The 17684-nt window shown below is 49.3% G+C and overlaps 1 protein-coding gene across 6 annotated transcripts in view; it reads left to right on the plus strand.

The window, feature by feature from the left end:
- The first annotated feature begins 8364 nt into the window (after nt 1-8364).
- Nucleotides 8365-17684, plus strand: part of NECTIN1 (nectin cell adhesion molecule 1) — a 92163-nt gene continuing 82843 nt past the window's right edge. For 4 of the 6 annotated variants that reach the window (XM_071221504.1, XM_071221505.1, XM_071221506.1 and 1 more), the window contains exon 1: nt 8544-9306. In XM_071221504.1, the coding sequence (XP_071077605.1) occupies nt 9228-9306 (79 nt within the window). In that variant the 5' untranslated portion in view covers nt 8544-9227. Of the gene's footprint in view, nt 9307-17684 lie in introns of all 6 variants that reach the window. The other 2 variants (XM_045202987.3, XM_024569569.3) reach the window with 2 other exon arrangements.

Raw genomic sequence — 17684 nt, forward strand, 5'->3', positions numbered from 1 at the left:
CTGTTCTCCCTTACAATAAATTCCATTTCTCAGCTTCCATATGGCTCTCAAAAAAAAAAAAATCAGATTCCTCTATAAGGTAGTCCATCCTGATAATTATTTTGACCACAACACCCCCTCATCCTGGCTCTAAAGGCACCATCAAAAGGAAGAGAATGTGGGTGGGAGGTTGAATGTCTTCTTCCTCTTTCTAAGTGCTTTCCCCTTTATCCTCTTTCTACACTGGACATGATCCAGGCTAAAGCTGTACTCAGCCATACCCCATCTGCTCATCTAAGCTTCCTGGTTCATGCAGTTCCTCACTGAAAATGAAAACCTCTTCTCAGTACCACTATTGAGTTTTAAGTATAACCACCCCAAATCAGAAAGGAATACAACCTCCAGTCATGCCCAGAATGCCTTAGGATTTTGGACGTGGTGATTCACAGGAATGTATTGACGGCCTCCTGACCAGAGCCAGGGCATAGACAAATCTTCCAAACTCCCTTCTTGCTGGAAAATTGGGTTGTTCAAGATGGAACTGTGGCCCTTCTATCATTGCTCAGAGCTCCAGTTCCCAAAGTCAGGCAGATCCCTGGAACACCATGGCCCACAAGGGAGAGGCTGGCTGCCTGTTTGCCATCATGGTACCACTCTGAGGTGGTAGATCACTGCACCTGGGAGGCAGCTGTGTTCAGCTGCACCATTGTTCCCAACAGCAATGGCAGCCATGGCAATAGGATGGCTCTGCAGTGATCTCTATAAGAATAACAATTAAATGTTGCATAGCTGTGGGATATAGAGGTACCATCATAATCGCCACAGCTACCAGAATGGTGACAACAGTAATTAGATGCTGTGGTTTCCCAGCTACCCCCAGGAGCGCTGCCAGGAGTGAGGTTGGCCTGTCAGGTTAAAGTAGGGGGCACATACCAGTGGGCCCTCTCTGGGGCTAGCTAGGGCTTTGACCATACTCCCTCCATGGGATTTCTCCTCTTCCTCTCCTCTATCCTTGCCCTCAGCTTCAACTGACCCCAGATTGAGGACACAGGAGTGGGTGACCCCATTTGGCATACCACTCTAATATATGTTCAAGTTTATCTTCTCCTAGCAATGGATATCAGGGGGTTGGAGCATCTTGGGGATGCCCTCACATCAAAGTGAGCTTTATTAGCCAATTACTGAATGACAGTGAGGGGCCTGCAATATGGCCTGGAAGGGAAGTCATTATCATATTGACTTTGGGCCTTTTCCAAGCCTAATAGCTGCCGCTCTGAGAGAGCCTTTGGAAGCTAAAGGAGGGCTTTGGAGACGTTTCCTGGGGACAGCACCTCCCGCAGGACTGATATCTGTCTGGTCACTGCCCCTAACCATGGGGTAGACGAGAAAGCTGGGTTCAAATGCCTGTCCTTTGAATGGGCTGCCATTCCTGCAGTCATCCAGTCTCAGACCCAGGAAGGAATGTGGAATTCATCAGGTCAACTCTCCATGCCAGGGCAAGAACCCCATCTATAGCATCCCTAATAAATGGATCTGGGCCTTAGTCTGTAAAGGGACAGGGAGTTCACTCCATTGCTCGTTCCCTAAATATTCTCTAGAATAAATTACAACATACTTCCCCATCACATATACCCACTAATCCTGATTCTTCTCTGTGAAGGCACGTAGACCACACTGGTTCCTTTTCCCTTTGAGTTTTGGAAGATTGCTAAGTACATTTCCTTTCCACCTCCTTTGGTCTTCTCATTATGAGATTTGAAGCCTTCTATCCTCTCTCTACAGGTAACCTCAATTCCTACTTTACTACAATGACCTTATTATTAACTTGCCTGCTTTCTACTCCAAAACTTCTATCTTCACTGCTCTCTTCATCTTCCCTCCAGGTTCAAAGAAGGCTGAGTCCTCTCCTTTACGAGGCTAAATGCTCCCCTCCTCTAGCTTCACCATCAAGGCCTCCTCCAGGGCCTGATACATGAGGTACACGTTGTCACTTCCTGTACTGTTTCTCCAATCTTCTCTGTCTACTACCACCTTTCTCTCTGCTTATAAGATACTCAGTAGCTTTTAATTTCCCATCAAAAAGGAGAAAATAAATTCCTTGGTATATGTTATGCTAACTTTCTCCAAGTTTCTGATCCATTTTGCTCATTCTGTCTACCACCAAACTTCTCAAAAGGAGGGTAAACACTTGCTGCCTCTGCTTTTTCACATTCCATTTGCTCTTTCTCTCACTTTGATCTGGGTTCTGCACCTACCCAGCCACCAACACCACCCCCTCAAAGGTCACTAGTGCTTTTTGCCACTGTTTCCAAAGACCCCTTCTGATCCCCACCTGTGTTCTCCAGTTTCAGACACTGTTGGCAACTTCTTCCTCCATTAAATTCACTTCTCACTTGGCTTCCATGACCACATTCTCTCCTCGCTTCCCTCCTCCCTCACTGACCAATCCTCATCTGTCAGTCCTACTTACATTATTGTCAGATTCACCTGAAAACACATCTCCGACAGCCCCCAATAAGTGCTTCTCAGTTCAGAAATCTTCAATGGCTCACCACCGCCTGTAGAAAAAAAAAATCATGGAATTATAAAATAATGAAACTATACACAATACATAATATATAATGTAACAATATATCATGGGGGTTCGAACATTTTTAAGCAGCCCAACCCATTAACAAGAATTTTTCTCAGCACCCCAATGTTTAAAGAGCATGAAAACAACATGCTCTTTAAACATGGATCCTATGAAAGTGGGGTGTAGGGAACCCAGGAATTTCTAGGGCTTTCACAACACTATTGAAAAATCATTGAATAAATTAAATTCCTCAGTCTGCAGATGAGAAAACAGGCCAGGAGAGAGGAAAAGTGACTGGTAGAAAGCAGCACAGGATGTAAGGCAGTAAATCAACACATTTTAATTAAGTGCCTACCAAGTTCCAGGCACATTCTAGGTGTTAGGGATAAAGCACAAACTAGACTAACATGGTCCTACCCTGGAGGGGCTGACAACCCAGTAGGGAATTAATCAAGTGTTATAAACAACTACTGAAGTGATTACAAATATGCAAAGAGCTGTGAGAGCATGTAGGAAGAGACTCACTTGGTCTGAAGGGCAAGAGTGGGCAACCCTGGAGAAACCACCCATGTAACCTGAGCATTAAAGAATAGATAAGTAACTGGTCAAAAAGAAGGAGAAGAGCACTGGTGCAGACAGAACAGCTTAAGTGAAGAATGAAGTGATGAGTTTGATGGCTGGAATCTCAGGAAAGCCCAGCAGCTCCTACTCAAAGCCCTGGAGCTGTGTGAGACAGGCTGGAGAAGCAAAAGCCCCATAGGCCTTGCTGAGGATTTGACGCCAGCTCAGAAGTTAGCAGGCTAAGGAAGCGTTCTCAGGTGTTGAGATCTGATAGTTGAGTTAGAAGACAATTCACTGCTAAATTCAATGTGGAATGGAATTGTGGGTTGGATTCTGGAACATAAAACAGACATTAGTGAAAAAATGAGAAATCTGAATAAGGTCTATAGTTTACCTAATAGTCTTATATAGCATGCTAATTTCTTAGATTTGACAAATGTACAGTGGTTATATAAGAAGTTAACATTAGGGGAAGCTAAATGAAGGACATATGGAAACTCTGTATCCTCTTTCTAACTCTTCCGTAAATCCCAAACTATTTCAAAATAGTTTTAAAAATACATATATTATTCTGGCATCATGAGAGAGAGAAGCAAAACTGGATGTGGAGAGAAAGATAACAGTAATAATAATGACTAATACCTAAAAGGTTTTTCCTGTATACCAGCTATTGTTCCAAGCGCTTAATTTAATCCTGACAACTCTATGAGGTAGGTGCTATTATTTCCCCTCATTACACAGATGAGGAACCTAAGCACAGAGAGGTTAAGTCACTTGCCTAAGGATAACCCAACTACTGAGTGGAAGAGCTTGGGTTTAAGGATTTGAATCCAAGCAGTCTAGCTTCAGAGTCCTGGGGACTTGACCATTACATGTTATTCCTTCCCTTCAGTGTGCACAGCTTATACTGCCAGAGGATATTGCAAGGTTCAGGTAGAAATTAGGTGAGCATGGGTTAGGGTAATAACAGTAGAAATAGCACAATTATCAGTAAACTTAAGATATATATTGGAAGCAGAATCAATAGCATTACGTTTTAAATTGGAATATGGTGGTTGAAGAAGAGGGAAGAAGCAAGAATGACTCCTGGATTTCCAGCTTAAGAGTAAGGACCAGAACCTAGTCTCCTGACAGTTGGTCCTTGCTTCTTCCTGCCACTGAAGGGAACCTTCTCGATGGTTACAATCTGTCTGTCCCTTTCTCTTACACATCACCAGAATGCAAAACAAACTGGACCACTTGCTGTTCCCACATAGGCCCTGACCTCTCTTACCTTCATGTTGTTATACAAGTTGTTCCCTTCACCAAAATTCTCTCCTCCATCTCCCTTGGTTCAAATCTGATCCACACCTCAGGGCTCATTAAAACGTTGTCTCTTCCACAAGTACCATGCTCATGGATTGGAAGAATTAACATCATCAAAATGGCCATACTACCCAAAGCAATTTATAGATTCAATGCAATCCCTATTAGAGTACCCATTACATATTTCACAGATATAGAACAAACATTTCAGAAATTTACATGGAACCATAAACGACCCCGAATAGCTGCAGCAATTTTGAGAAAGATGAACAAAGCAGGAGGGATCACAATACCTGATATCAAACTGTATTACAAGGCCACGGTAATCAAAACAGCCTGGTACTGGCATAAAAACAGGCACATAGACCAATGGAACAGAACAGAGAGCCCAGAAATAAACTCAAGTCTTTGTGGTCAATTAATATTTGACAAAGGAGGCAGGAGCATAAAATGGAGCAAAAACAGACTCTTCAACAGATGGTATTGGGAGATCTGGACAGCTACGTGCAAATAAATGAAACTTGATCACCAACTTACGCCATACATGAAAATAAACTCTAGATGGATAAAAGACTTCAATATAAGTCGTAACACCATAAAAGTCCTTGAGGAAAACATTGGCAGGAAAATCTCAGACATTCCACGCAGCAACATCCTCACAGACATGTCCCCTAAAGCAAGGGACATAAAGGAAAGAATAAACAAATGGGACCTCTTCAAAATAAAAAGCTTCTGCATGGCCTAAGATAACAGCACCAAATTGCAGAGGGAACCAACAGTATGGGAAAACATATTTGCTAATGATACCTCAGACAAGGGCCTGATCTCCAAAATATATAAAGAACTCACACGACTCCACTCCAGAAAGACAAACAACCCAATTAAAAAATGGGCAAAGGACTTGAACAGACACTTCTCCAAGGAAGACATACAGAGGGCCCAGAGACATATGAAAAGATGCTCAGCATCACTAGCCATCAGAGAGATGCAAATTAAAACCACAATGAGGTACCATCTCACACCAGTCAGAGTGGCCAACATAAACAAATCCACAAACATATGTTGGAGAGGATGTGGAGAAAAGGGAACCCTAGTGCACTGTTGGTGGGAATGCAGACTGGTGAGGCCACTGTGGAAAACAGTATGGAATTTCCTCAGAAAACTAAAAATGGAACTGCCCTTTGACCCAGCAATTCTGCTGCTGGGATTATACCCTAAGAACCCTGAAACACCAATCCAAAAGAACCTGTGCACCCCAATGTTCATAGCAGCACAATTTACAATAGCCAAGTACTGGAAGCAACCTAAGTTCCCATCGGCAAACGAGTGGATCCAAAAGCTATGGTATATTTACACAATGGAATTCTACTCAGCAGAGAGAAAGAAGGAGCTTATACCCTTTGCAACAGCATGGATGAAACTGGAGAGCATTATGCTAAGTGAAATAAGCCAGACGGTGAGGGACAAATACCATATGATCTCACCTTTAACTGGAACATAATCAACAGAAGAAAAAAGGAAACAAAATATAACCAGAGACATTGAAGTTAAGAACAATCTAACAATAGCCAGGGGGGAGTGGGGTGGGGACAGTGGGAAGAGGGGATTACAGGAACTACAATAAAGGACACATGGACAAAAGCAAGGGGGAGGGTGGAGGTGGGGGAGGGAGGGGAGTTCAGCTGGGGTGGGGTGGAGGGATGGGGAGAAAAGGCAAACAACTGTAATTGAATAACAATAAAAAATTAAAACTTTAAAACCAAAACCAAAACAAAAACGTTGTCTCTTCCAGAAGCCTTTCCTGCTCTCCACAATGAGAAGCACTCACTCTCTCCTTTAGAGGCCACCTGTTTTGGTTTCTGTGGCAGCAACCTCCCATCCTACAATATAATTATTTCAGGAGGGTATTGGCTGTTGCTCACTCTTGTTTCCTCAGCACCTAGCACAGCACATACTTAAAAAGACACCTGTTTATATTCTGAGTAAACCCACTACACACACACACACCACCTGGCACCCATGTTGGTGCTCTGAGTGTTTTAGGAGCTTGTTTGTAAAGATGTTGAGTGGGTGACCTGTCAATCTCATTTACTTGCCTCCATCTTCTCCACCCAACCCATCCCAGGCAATTATGCCAACAACCAGATGCACCATCTTGGGAAGCCCCCTAACAGAAGATCAAAGAAACCTTACCCAAAGATGGAGAGGTGGGAGAGCATGAGCAGGAAATGAATGGGCCTTGGTGTACCTGGAACTGCCCCCTGAAACCCATCCATTCAACTCTTACAACATGCCAGGCAGAGACTGAGACCACAACAATGAACACAATTCAGCCCCAGCCCTTAATGTACTTAGAGGCCAGTGAGGAGGTATCTGGCTACCCTACTGAGCTACCACAAGTCAGGATTAGGTATTCCCCAGTGTAAAACCCTCTCCTCCTTATATTCATGTATACTAGGCTTTTCTTTTCTCCAAGTCAGGCTCAGTCTGCGACCAACCATTCTGAGGCCCCACTCATTCAGCTGTTGCTGGCCTTCCTGCCTTTTTCCATGCTTAAGTTACCTTGAATCCAGTCTTTTTACTGCTTTTCCCCTTCAGCACATGCCTTTGTCTTATAGAGGACTGATTCAGCCCCTGTGGAGACCCCACCACCACCTCCCCACCGAACTGTCTGTCTTCCCCTCTATCCTCCATCTAGACTGAGTGCCTTTAGGACAATGATGATATCTCTGTATATCCAAGCCTGGCACAGTGTTTGGTAACAAGAATGCACGGTTAGGTTTGTTGAAGGTAAATACATGAGTGTGGGAGTGTTCCTGTGACTGCAGAATTAAACCACTTCAGCCAGAAAGCAAGAGAATAATGGGAAAGTGGTGTGCCTTGCTTGCCCACCCTCCTACTCCTCCTACCCGTGGAAGTAGAATTTACATTTTGTGAGGAACAGCCACTTCCCCTCTGCTCCTGCTGGTTGGGAAAAGGGCAGCAATGGGCAAAGGGAGCATCGTCTGGTCAGATGTCTGGCTAGGGCTAGGTTCTGCTTAGGTGTCTGTCTGTCTGTCTGTGCCTGTCTGCCTGCCTCCTCCTGGGGGAAGAGGATGGGGATAGGAGGTCCAGAGGGAAAGAGAAGAGGATAGACTTCAAACTGCCAAGGACCTCTAGTTCCTGCCACCTTGGCAAGAAGCCAAGCCATCAACACCGGGATGTGGTAGTTGGTGAAGGGGGTGGGGCAGAGAGTGCCTGCCTTGACTAGGACACTGATGGGATGGACCACTTTCTCAGGAATCCCGAAAATCACTCAAAACAAAAGTGTCATCAGGAGCTCCAGTGGCGCAATCGGTTAGCGCGCGGTACTTATAACAAAAGTGTCATCAAAGGGAACAGAGCTCCCTTTAAAACGCTCTATTTGGGGGAAGGGAGGGGTTCAGTTTTTAGGAACACAAACCCTTGAAGGGAGCGGGAATTAGAAAAGACCAGAAACCTCAGTGGCCCGTCTCACACACTACCGCCCACCGCTGGCTTCTCCAGAAGATTCCTTGTATAGCTGCTTCTCTATTTGGCATGCAGATATTGGAGAGAAGGAGGTCTGGCTCTGGGTTCTAATCCAACTCTGTCACTCTCTGCCCTTGTGCCCCTGGGGGAGTCGCCTTACCGTTTTGGGGGCCTTTGTTTCCTCATCTGTAAAATGGGGCCAGGATTGGAGTAGAGGTCCTGTGGAAGCCCTTTCAGCTCGGACTCTTGATAGATCCAGTATGACAGCGGACTGAGTGCTAGTCCTTCCTCGGGTCTTAGCTCCACCCCCACCGAGCAGCTCCTTCCCCAACGCCCGCCGCTAGGGGTCACTGCCTCCCTTTTCAGCAACTGAGGCATGCGGCCGGTCCTCCCGCCCTCTCCCGGACAGAAAAGCTACGGAAGGGGCAACTCCCAAGCCAGTGGGCCTGAGCGGGACAAGAAAGCCCTCGCTAGGGCCCAGCTTCAGCCTGAAGCCGGAGGGTGCGTGCGGTCCACGGAGGCCGGGCGGGGCGTGGGCCTCGCAAGGCTGAGCCGGGAGGGGGTTAACGCTAACCCCTCCCTCCCCCTGACATCACTGGGCGAGCGAGGGAGAGGCTGGCGCTAGGCGAGTGAGAGAAAGAACAGGAGGAGGGATCGTGGCTCCGCTCGGTGCCCAGGCAGCACCACATTGTCGTGGATCGCTGTGGCCCGGCTGAACGGCGGTGGCGGTGGGGACACGCGGTGCACCCGGCTGGCTCTTCTCGAGCAGAGTTGCACAGCCGGAGCCGCCCGGGCAGCCGGCCACCGAGCCGCGAGCCTGCTGCCTGGGGCCCGATCCCACCACGCCGCCAGCCGGTTGCTTTGGCTGGTTCACCCCCACCACTCTCCCTCCGAGGACTGCGAGCTATGGACGCCGGCAAGTTGGAGGCGAGCACGAGGGTGTGAGCGCGCCAGGGCCGCGAGCCCGCGCAGCTGGGCGGCCAGGCGCCTCGGGGGTGGGTCCCTCTCTCCAGACAGCTCTGCGTGGAAGAAGAGGGCGGGGACCGGCGCGGGGAGGAGAACTGAGGACGAAAGGGGGCAAGACTCGTGCAACTTGCGGCGGGCATCTGCCGAGCCTCTGAACCGTGGGGAACCCAGGGCCCGGACTGCGGCCGTGCTGAGCCCCCCGAGCCCACCTCGCCTCGGCCAACCGCTGCAGCTTACCTGGAGCCTCGAAGCGCGCGCCGGCCAGCAGGGGTCTGTCTTCGTCTCCCACCTAGTTTCTGGAGAGCGAGGAGCGCTTTCCTCCAGGCCCTTCTCACCGGATCTCCGGCCCCCAATGGCTCGGATGGGTCTAGCGGGTTCCGCTGGACGCTGGTGGGGACTCGCTCTCGGCTTGACGGCATTCTTCCTCCCAGGTAAGCGCGTTCCGCCCCTGCCTTTTTATTATTTTTTCCCCATCCAATGGCTCCCTGGGGCGGGAGCTGGATGGCGGGCACGTCTGTGTTGTAGGGAGTGAAAGGAACCAGAAAAGTTGGGTCGAGACTTAGGTAAGGGGCTGGGGAGGGGGGAGGCACGGCAGAGAAAGAGAAGCCAAATAGCCTGCCCTGCAGGGAGGCGGTCGAATACAAGTCTCTATGTAGCAAGACAGCACCTTCTCCCCTCAGTTTTTCACACACACACACACACACACTACGTGTGTGTGTGTATAAAATGGCATTCTACTTATTTAATAACCAGCTCTCCGCTGGAGAAGCAATTTGGAAGCACTGCTTGTTATGTAAATGCAAAATAACCACCGCAATCACCGTCTTGCAGAAAAGAGACTACAGCCCCTGGGGGGAGGGCGTCAGTCTCCGAGCTGGTGGGCTGTAGGTTTGGAGGGTGGCTGGGGTGCTTCATTTCTTTCTCAGGCCCCTTTGCCAGACTGTTGGACACTCGGGCCCCTCCGGCACCAAGTAGCCCCTCAACTCGGCGTAGAGCCCGCTACTGCGGCACAGGCAGATTGTTGCTCACCTGCGCTTCCCTTCCGGGACAGTGAGGCCAGGCCTGCGAGTCAGCTCAACCTCCCAGCCTTGGCGGGGCGGGGCTTCTCCTCGGAGCTCCGCTGCCCGTTTGGGGGGCTCTCCCCAGAGGAGAAGCCGCAGACTTCGTGCCAGCCTGGTGGCTGCATGACCCACTTTACCGAGGTTGCCCCTCCTTGAAGGGCTGGCAGCCGAGGAGTTAATCGTCCGCTCGACCCTGGGGTGGCCTGTGGTGGCCCCTCTGACCAGTAGGATGGGACCGGAGGCTGGGACCAGTCCCAGCGTTTAGTGCTGGAGAATGGACTGGAAAATGTGTTTAGGAGGCAAATCCGACCAAGTCCCCCTGCCTACGTTTAACCCTTTCTGTCCCTGAGGAAGCTACCGAGGTCCTTCTGTAGCTGGCTACACCACTGTGCGTCGGAGACTGCGGGGAGCTTGGGCGGGGAGAAGGGGGGCGGGTTCCTCCAGGAAGAAACCTGAAACCATCTCACGCTCTAGCTAGATGGAGGTTTTAGGGGCAGGGTGGGGGCTTGGCTGGAGCTCACGGCCTTGGCCTTTTGGTGGCAGAGGAAAGGGTCGGAGTACAGAGAGACTAGCTCCGCATGGGGCAAGAATATGAGATAGTGGGTGCCGCGGGCAGTGACCGGGATGAGATTCCTGTGGTGCAGCAGACTCGCCGGGCAGTTTGTTTCCAGGGGCCTTCCTGGCTGCCAAGTTTCGGGGCTGGAAGGCAAGGAACCTGGCCTCATCACATCTATACCCATCTGCTGCCAGCTCACTGCCCGAGCTTTGAAAATCTCACTCAGGAAATGGGCAGTGATACCTAAAACACTTTGTGGAAGCTGGCACCAGGGTCCCCCCACTCCTGCAGCCTGTAGGGGCTGCCCTGCTAGGTTTTTGGGAGAGGGGAAAATTCCAGGGCGTGCGGGTGTCACCGCCCATTTCAAAGCAGCTTGACTGAGTCCCACCCAGGCTGGGTGGTCTCACACTGGGCTCCTTGGGGAGTCGGCAGCAAATTCTTCTGACTTCCGGGGTTTAGGCTTCTGGAAAACCTTCAGTTTCATATTGCCCACACCTGAGACCCAGCTAAAGAAGAGCTTTCCTGGAGTTCTAGTTGGTCTGGCACACTAGGGGTTAACCTAATCTTGGGTCAGATAAAGGGATGGAAAGGTTTGGGGGAGGGGGAATAATTCAGGCCCATTCTCCCTTCCTTTGGTTATTTCTTCCCCTAGCTTTGAGATGCTTAATGGTTAATTCCTGCTTTGGGGGCCTGGATGCCTGCCCTGCTCCACTTTCCTCCAGAGGCAGAGAGGTGTCACCTGGCTCAAGTATGGACATTCTCCCTACTAAAAATCCAGGTGGAGGGGGAGGGATACAGGAAAGTAACCACAGCCAGAAAGGCACTTAATAAGAGCTCACTGATTGATTGTAATTTTTATTACTGGGTAGCATCAGTGGCTGCCAAAGTTCCTGGACTCACCATGCTCTGCACCCAGTGCCTATGCCCTTGGTGCCTCTGTGAAGGGAGTGCCCTTGGATATAATATTGCCTATCTGACATTTGGACAGATAGGCTGGTTGGCCCAGAAGTTGCTCCCCACAGCCCCCCTCTCCACCACTCCCAGGCTTCCTCCTGATTGCCTGCTGCTGCTTCTCTCAGGGTACTTGCCAGCCTGATGCTCTTTTTTGGGTTCTCCTGAGCATGGAGGGGTGAGGAGAGGAACCCACAGAGGGGGTGGGAGTCAGGGAACCCCTGGTGTGTGTGATGGCCTGCTGACTTCAGAACACTCCCAATCTGGCTATTGAAGTGTAAACACAGAAGCGTGTTTTCAGCAACACAGACTTTACCAGGCAGGGTGGTCCTCATTCCACAGGACTTGAGATGACAACCTCCCTTTAGTTAGCTCAGAGGAGAGAGCCAGTGAGGCATAGGGGCTATGTCCCAAAAGAGGGACAGGAAGAGCCCAGGGAGGAGGTAGAGAACCTTGCCTAAGAAGCAAGTGCAGAGCTGGTGTCCCACCTATACCACACCCTGCCTAATTGGCTTCTCCAAACCTTTTGTCTGGAAAGAAAACACACACCCCAGGTGTCATGCACACCCTCAGAAGACCTGTCTGACCACAGCACAACCCTTCTTTGCACCTGTGCAGAGCTTGCTGTTATGTTGGCTTCCTTTGAAACTAGGAGTGTCAGGGTTCTTGGCTTATTTTCCTCTCTCCCCATTTCTCACATGGTATGCTTGGCCACTATCTGACCTAGGGCCCAGTTGTATGCTGCCAGGATGGTGTCACAGGCCAGAACCCTTGTGCAGTGGGCCAGGCTGGGGGGCAGAGGGTAAACCCCAGTTGCTATGTCTATGATACTGCCATTGCTTAGCAGCTGACTAATGTTCATCGTCCATTGCAAACAAAACACCCAAGGGACTGTACCTTCAATTCTTCCTGATTGTTTCTTTCCTAGTTAATCTGGTAAATTGAATGGCTCCTACTGAAAGAGGGACAAAGAGGGCATCTGTATGTTCACCTGTTTTTCTGATTTTTTTTTTTTACTTTGAATGTTAGCCACTGTGTCAGAGTAGAATGTACATTAGCCAGCTGTGGGGCTTAGGCTATAACATTTCTGACAGTCTATGTATAGTCTCAAATTCAGTATAGAGTGGATACATGAACACATGTGCAAAGCTTTGTGTGCTTGAGTTAGTTCTCTACACCTCATTGTGCACGTGCAGGCCCATGGGCACTAGGACAAGAAGGTATAAGCCCTGGTATTTATGGGTCACCGGGGTTATACATCAAATGTATATTCTCATATAAATGATTTCCTGTGTCTTTCCAGCTAGGATTTTGTGGGTGACTCTGAGCCTTAATATCTATAGTTACGTCAGTGTCAGTGAGAATGATTTTGGGAGGAGATTTAGGATGTGCCTTTAGCCAGCTCCTTCTAACACAGGCTTCCAGGTAATTAAGGAGTAGCAAGCCTGGACACTACTTTATTTCTGTGCTCTGCCTGTGGCTTTAGACTGAGCCTCTGCATCCTTGCAGGAGATGCTTACCTAGAAAGACTTTTCCACTCTTGTCAGCTTCCCCAGCAAACAGAGCTCTAGTAGAACCTGGTGTTAACTGGGACCTGGCTTGCCCTGAGACTTCTCAGGATCCCTGAATGGCTGGGAGGGACCTCAGGAGATAGGTTTTCAGCTACCAAATTAGCACCTTTGCTTCCTGCATGGATACTTGGAGAAAAGCATCATCTGACGGGAAATGTGGCATATTCTGGGCATTTAAAAAGGAGTATATATGTGGGCTTTGGTCCTCCATGAACAGCCCTGTAGAATCATATGTGTGTCCAGGTGGGCAACATACATGTGCCTAAAAGCATCCCTGGTCCATGCAGCAGAAAGTGGCAGCCCCTTTGTTGGAAAGGGAAGTGGGAATGAGGGCCAAGGAGAAAGAAAGAGAGCTGTCCTGGCAGCCTGACACCCTGTGTCTATCCACCATTATGCCCACCCTCTTCTTAGAGACCAGGTCTGCAAAGCCAGCAGCAGATGTGCTGGCTTGGGCAGGAGGTAACTTAAGATCTGAGCAGGGATCAGCTTGCAAAGGAAATGCCCTGAGCTGAAGATAACACCCCTTAGTCCAGTTAACCCTTTAAACTCTAGATTCTATTGTGCTATTTGGAGTTGGGAGACGGAGAAAGGGAAGAAATAGGAGAAAACACATCTTACTTAATATCCGAACCCTGACCCATTCCACAAGGAAAGATGAACTCTGAGGCAGGAGAGACCCGAGAAGGATACAAATAAAGACTTCCTGACAGCACAGCAGACTGGAGGCTCTTCAGGAAAATGGATAATTCCAAGGTTTATCCTGAGGTGAAGGAAGAAGCAATAGGTATATGTTCTCAGGGACCTATGGTATCTGTGCCTTTATAGTCTTCCAGGGCAGAGCAGGAGTGGTTGTACACTCTAGTTAAAAGAGAAGGGCAGATAACTTGGTTCGCTCCCTACAACCTAGAGATTATACTATTTGGCTGCCCTGCATAATGAAACAGCAAAGTGGGGTCAGGTGGACTAGGTTTGAAACCCAGCTCTACCAATTGCTAACTAAGTGGATTTGGTTAAGCCACTTTGTGGGCCTCAACATTCCCATCTGTAAAATGGGTTTCTGTTTATACAGATTTCAAAAGAAGTTTGTGAAGGCTAGATCAACAACAATGTATGAAATGTGCTTAGCACATCACAAGGCATATGATAAATGTTCAGTAAGTAGTAGCTACTCCTATTCCCTGTGCCTTTCCTCTGAGTGGTCCTGGTCCCCTCTTCAGCTGCCTACCCACTGCTACTTCACTTCCTTTGTCTCTAACCAGGGGCTGCTTTGGGCAGTGTGCCCCTGCCCCTATCTGGAAATTATGGTAAAGGCTGTGGCAGCCCTGAGGGGCTGGGGTGGCCTGGCTGGCTGTAGGCACCCTACCCTGGGGGTTGGGTGCTGCACAAGCATCAGGAGCTGTACAGCCTTTGTTCTGTATTTCACCAAGGGTTCTCCCCAGCACCTACCTTTCTCCCAGATTTGGCACAACTGGGCACCATTGCCTATCTGGAGCACCCACTATGGCAGCAGCCTAGGGCTGTCAGAGAGGGTTTGGGGCCAGCCCCTGCCTTCCCTCAAACTTATACATTTTGGGAAAGGGTGGGCAACAAGACCCTCTCTCCAGCAGTTCCTGGTACCATCTTATTCAGTGATATCGTACAGCAACGTAGGTTGAGAATCCTCCTAGAGTCACCTCCTGCTCACTGGCAGAAAAGCGTCTCAGTTTCTCCTGTTGCATATTGAATCCTTTCACCAATAATAAAAATGTTGCGGCACTTTTTACAGCTCCTACCTTCTTTCAGTTGACCCTCTGAGTAACTCTGAGTGAATGGTATTAGTTCTTCCATTTCATAGAGGAGGAAAGTGAGATAGCTTTGGTAATGTGCTGACCATCTCACACCACTGTAGCCAAACTACATGGCAGGTCTTCTGACTCCAAATTTAGTAGATAAAGAAATGAAATGAACTGGGTAGACAGATACAGAAGAGGTTAAGCTGGGCCATGATAGAACATGTCTAGTGAGATGGGCATTTGCTTCACCAGCCACTACCACTCTCCCTCCACAACAAGCCAGGGCACGGCAGCTCCTTGGGGAAGTTGGGGTTCAGTTGAGGACATTGGTTGGAGGGTGATCCAACTAGAGCTGACCATGGAGCCCGGGTCTCAGGCTGGCAGAGTACAAGACATCCAACAGACTGGCAGGGGGGCCAAGAGGGAGGGAGGGTGTCCTTCAAGAAGCTAAAGCATCATCCCTAGGGATCTCCTAAGACAAAGGCAGGGCCTCTGAAGTGTGAGCACACAGCCCCAGGGCACAGGCAGGCATAGGGCCAGGGTGTGGGCCTGGCCCTGGGGCAAAGAACAGTGCTCTAAAAGCACTGTGGACTAGATGGAGCAGCAGAGAGGGGAAGAGGATGAGATTTAGCAGGCAGAGTCAACTCCCACTCCTGGGCCACCTCCCATCCCTCTCTTTTCTATGCAGACCCCAGTTTTATTCCCAGTTTATGAGGAGTCTCATTACCAAGCCACAGACAATAAAACCTGTCCTACCACTGGCCTGGATCTCATTAGTTCCGCTGGTTGGTGGCTCTGTTGGGACACAGCTGCAGGCATGGCCCAGGCAGCAAAACAGGCCAGTGGCCATGGTCATAAGAATGTCCCTCCGATTGCGAGTTTGAGTTTGACCTGTGGGCTTAAATGGAGTCCTTTCCCCTCCTCACTTCAACCCCTCTCCCCAGTCCTGGACTTCAAGCTTCCAGAGCTGGAAATATGGGCTCCTCTGTCCACTTGGATCCTCACTTCTGCTCCCTGCCTGAAGGGGACAAGGGCACTGCTCCCTCCAGGGCTATTCATGAGTGTACCTTCTATGGAAGGAGCCTGCTGAGAAGCTCAGCAAGTCACCATTCCATGGAGGAGAGTCTTTGGGCATGGGAGACAGCATACCCACCCACACCCATAGGTCTGGAGACACTGAGAGACATGTCCTAGCAGCAGAGATGAAGTCTGGCACCCTCACAATGGCCTTGGCCTCAATCTTGGCTCATCTTTCTGTTCAGAAGGTGGGGGTACAGACCTGGGGACCTCATGGTGGAGGCATTGCCCCTCCGCTTTAGATACAATTTCACCAGCTGGAAGTCTTGGCAGGGGCTTCCTGGTCCCACCCCCTTCCTGCAAATATAGTGACTTGCCCACAATCACTGTGATGGAGCCTTGGGTTCCATCGTGGGTTCCTTTTACCAAAGACCAAACTTCTTTCTCAGCAGATTCCAATGCCTGTTGACAACCAGGGGCTCCTCTCTGCCTATATCCTCCCTTCTCTGCTTTACTTGCCCTGCAATCCTACATACCTGCTGGTCACCAGAATACCACCAGGGCTCAGTGGATGTCACCAGGAAAAACAAGGCAAGAGCAAAGGAAAGCTTGCCCCTTCTCAGTGCCTGAGTCTTGGGGAGGAAAGTAAGTGCTGGTCCCAAATAACTAGTTCTTAGGCGTACATGGGCTGACTTGGTCTGTTTCCATGGAGGGGGTCATACAAGCCAGACCATGAGTCAAGGGAGTCATTCTGCCAAGTCAGTCAGCAGAGATGGGAGTGCCAACCTGCAGACAGCAGTCTAGCCCTGCTCTGGAGAAAAGGGGAATGGAGAGACCAGCACTGGCCCCTGTGAGGGCACTGTCTACAGCTTGTCTGGAGTGTAAGCCCCAAGTGGGCTGGATAGGCTGCCTCCATGGGCTCCCATTATCTGGCCCCTGATCAGCACCCCAGGCACCCCCTCCATCACTCCCAGGTGTCTTGTGAGCAAATGCTGCCAGCTGCTAAGATGAAGGAAGTAGAGAAGATACCTCTGACCCAAACCAGCCTTGCTGCCACTTGATGTGGCTCCACTGCAGGAGGGACTGGTGGCAACATCCTTATATATCAGACTGTTTCAGCAGCCCCTGGCTCACTTCTCTCCTTGACACCTGGCTCTCTGGCTCCAATCTACCCACACTGCTTCTTGGATGAATGTACCTAAAACATACCTGAGAAAAACACTCACAGGCGTAGAGGTATTTGTTGGCTGCTCCATCCTGGCTCATCTCCCATTGCCCTCCCCAACATGGTCAGGCCCACACAACCACACACCCCTTTATTCATGCCCCATGCTTTCGCACCACAGTGCACATGCCATTCCCCCACAAAGTTCTCTCTTATTTCTCATATCTAAATACTGAGGTCAAAAGTCAGTTCTGTCATGAAGTCTTTATGAACCCCCACCTGGGGATAACTCTTCTCATCTCAAAGCCCCCACCCCAGCACTTCATCTATGCCACCCAGTGGCAATACAGTTCTGCATCTCGCTATATAGTTATGGAGCCCAGGATTTATCTTCTCCATAAGACAGAGCTCTAAAATGATGGGGTCCATTGCAGACAGGGCTTGGTATCCCCAGGGCCTAATGCAGCATCAGCCTATCATAGGCTGGTAATACATGCTAGTTACCTACATGGTGGCTTATTAGCAAACTTTTCTCAAGAGCTTTTGGGCACTCAGATAGTGTTGTAAACATCTTACATATAATAACTTACTTAATCTTCCCGCAACTGACATGGAAGGTACTTCTGTTCTCCCCATTTTTACATATGGTAAAACTAGGCCCAGGCAGAGGTTAGGTTACCTTGCACAGGATAATACAGCTAGTAAGTGGCAGGATT

The sequence above is a fragment of the Desmodus rotundus genome, chromosome 5 (genome assembly GCF_022682495.2).
Source record: "Desmodus rotundus isolate HL8 chromosome 5, HLdesRot8A.1, whole genome shotgun sequence".
Classification (NCBI taxonomy): Eukaryota; Metazoa; Chordata; class Mammalia; order Chiroptera; family Phyllostomidae; genus Desmodus; species Desmodus rotundus.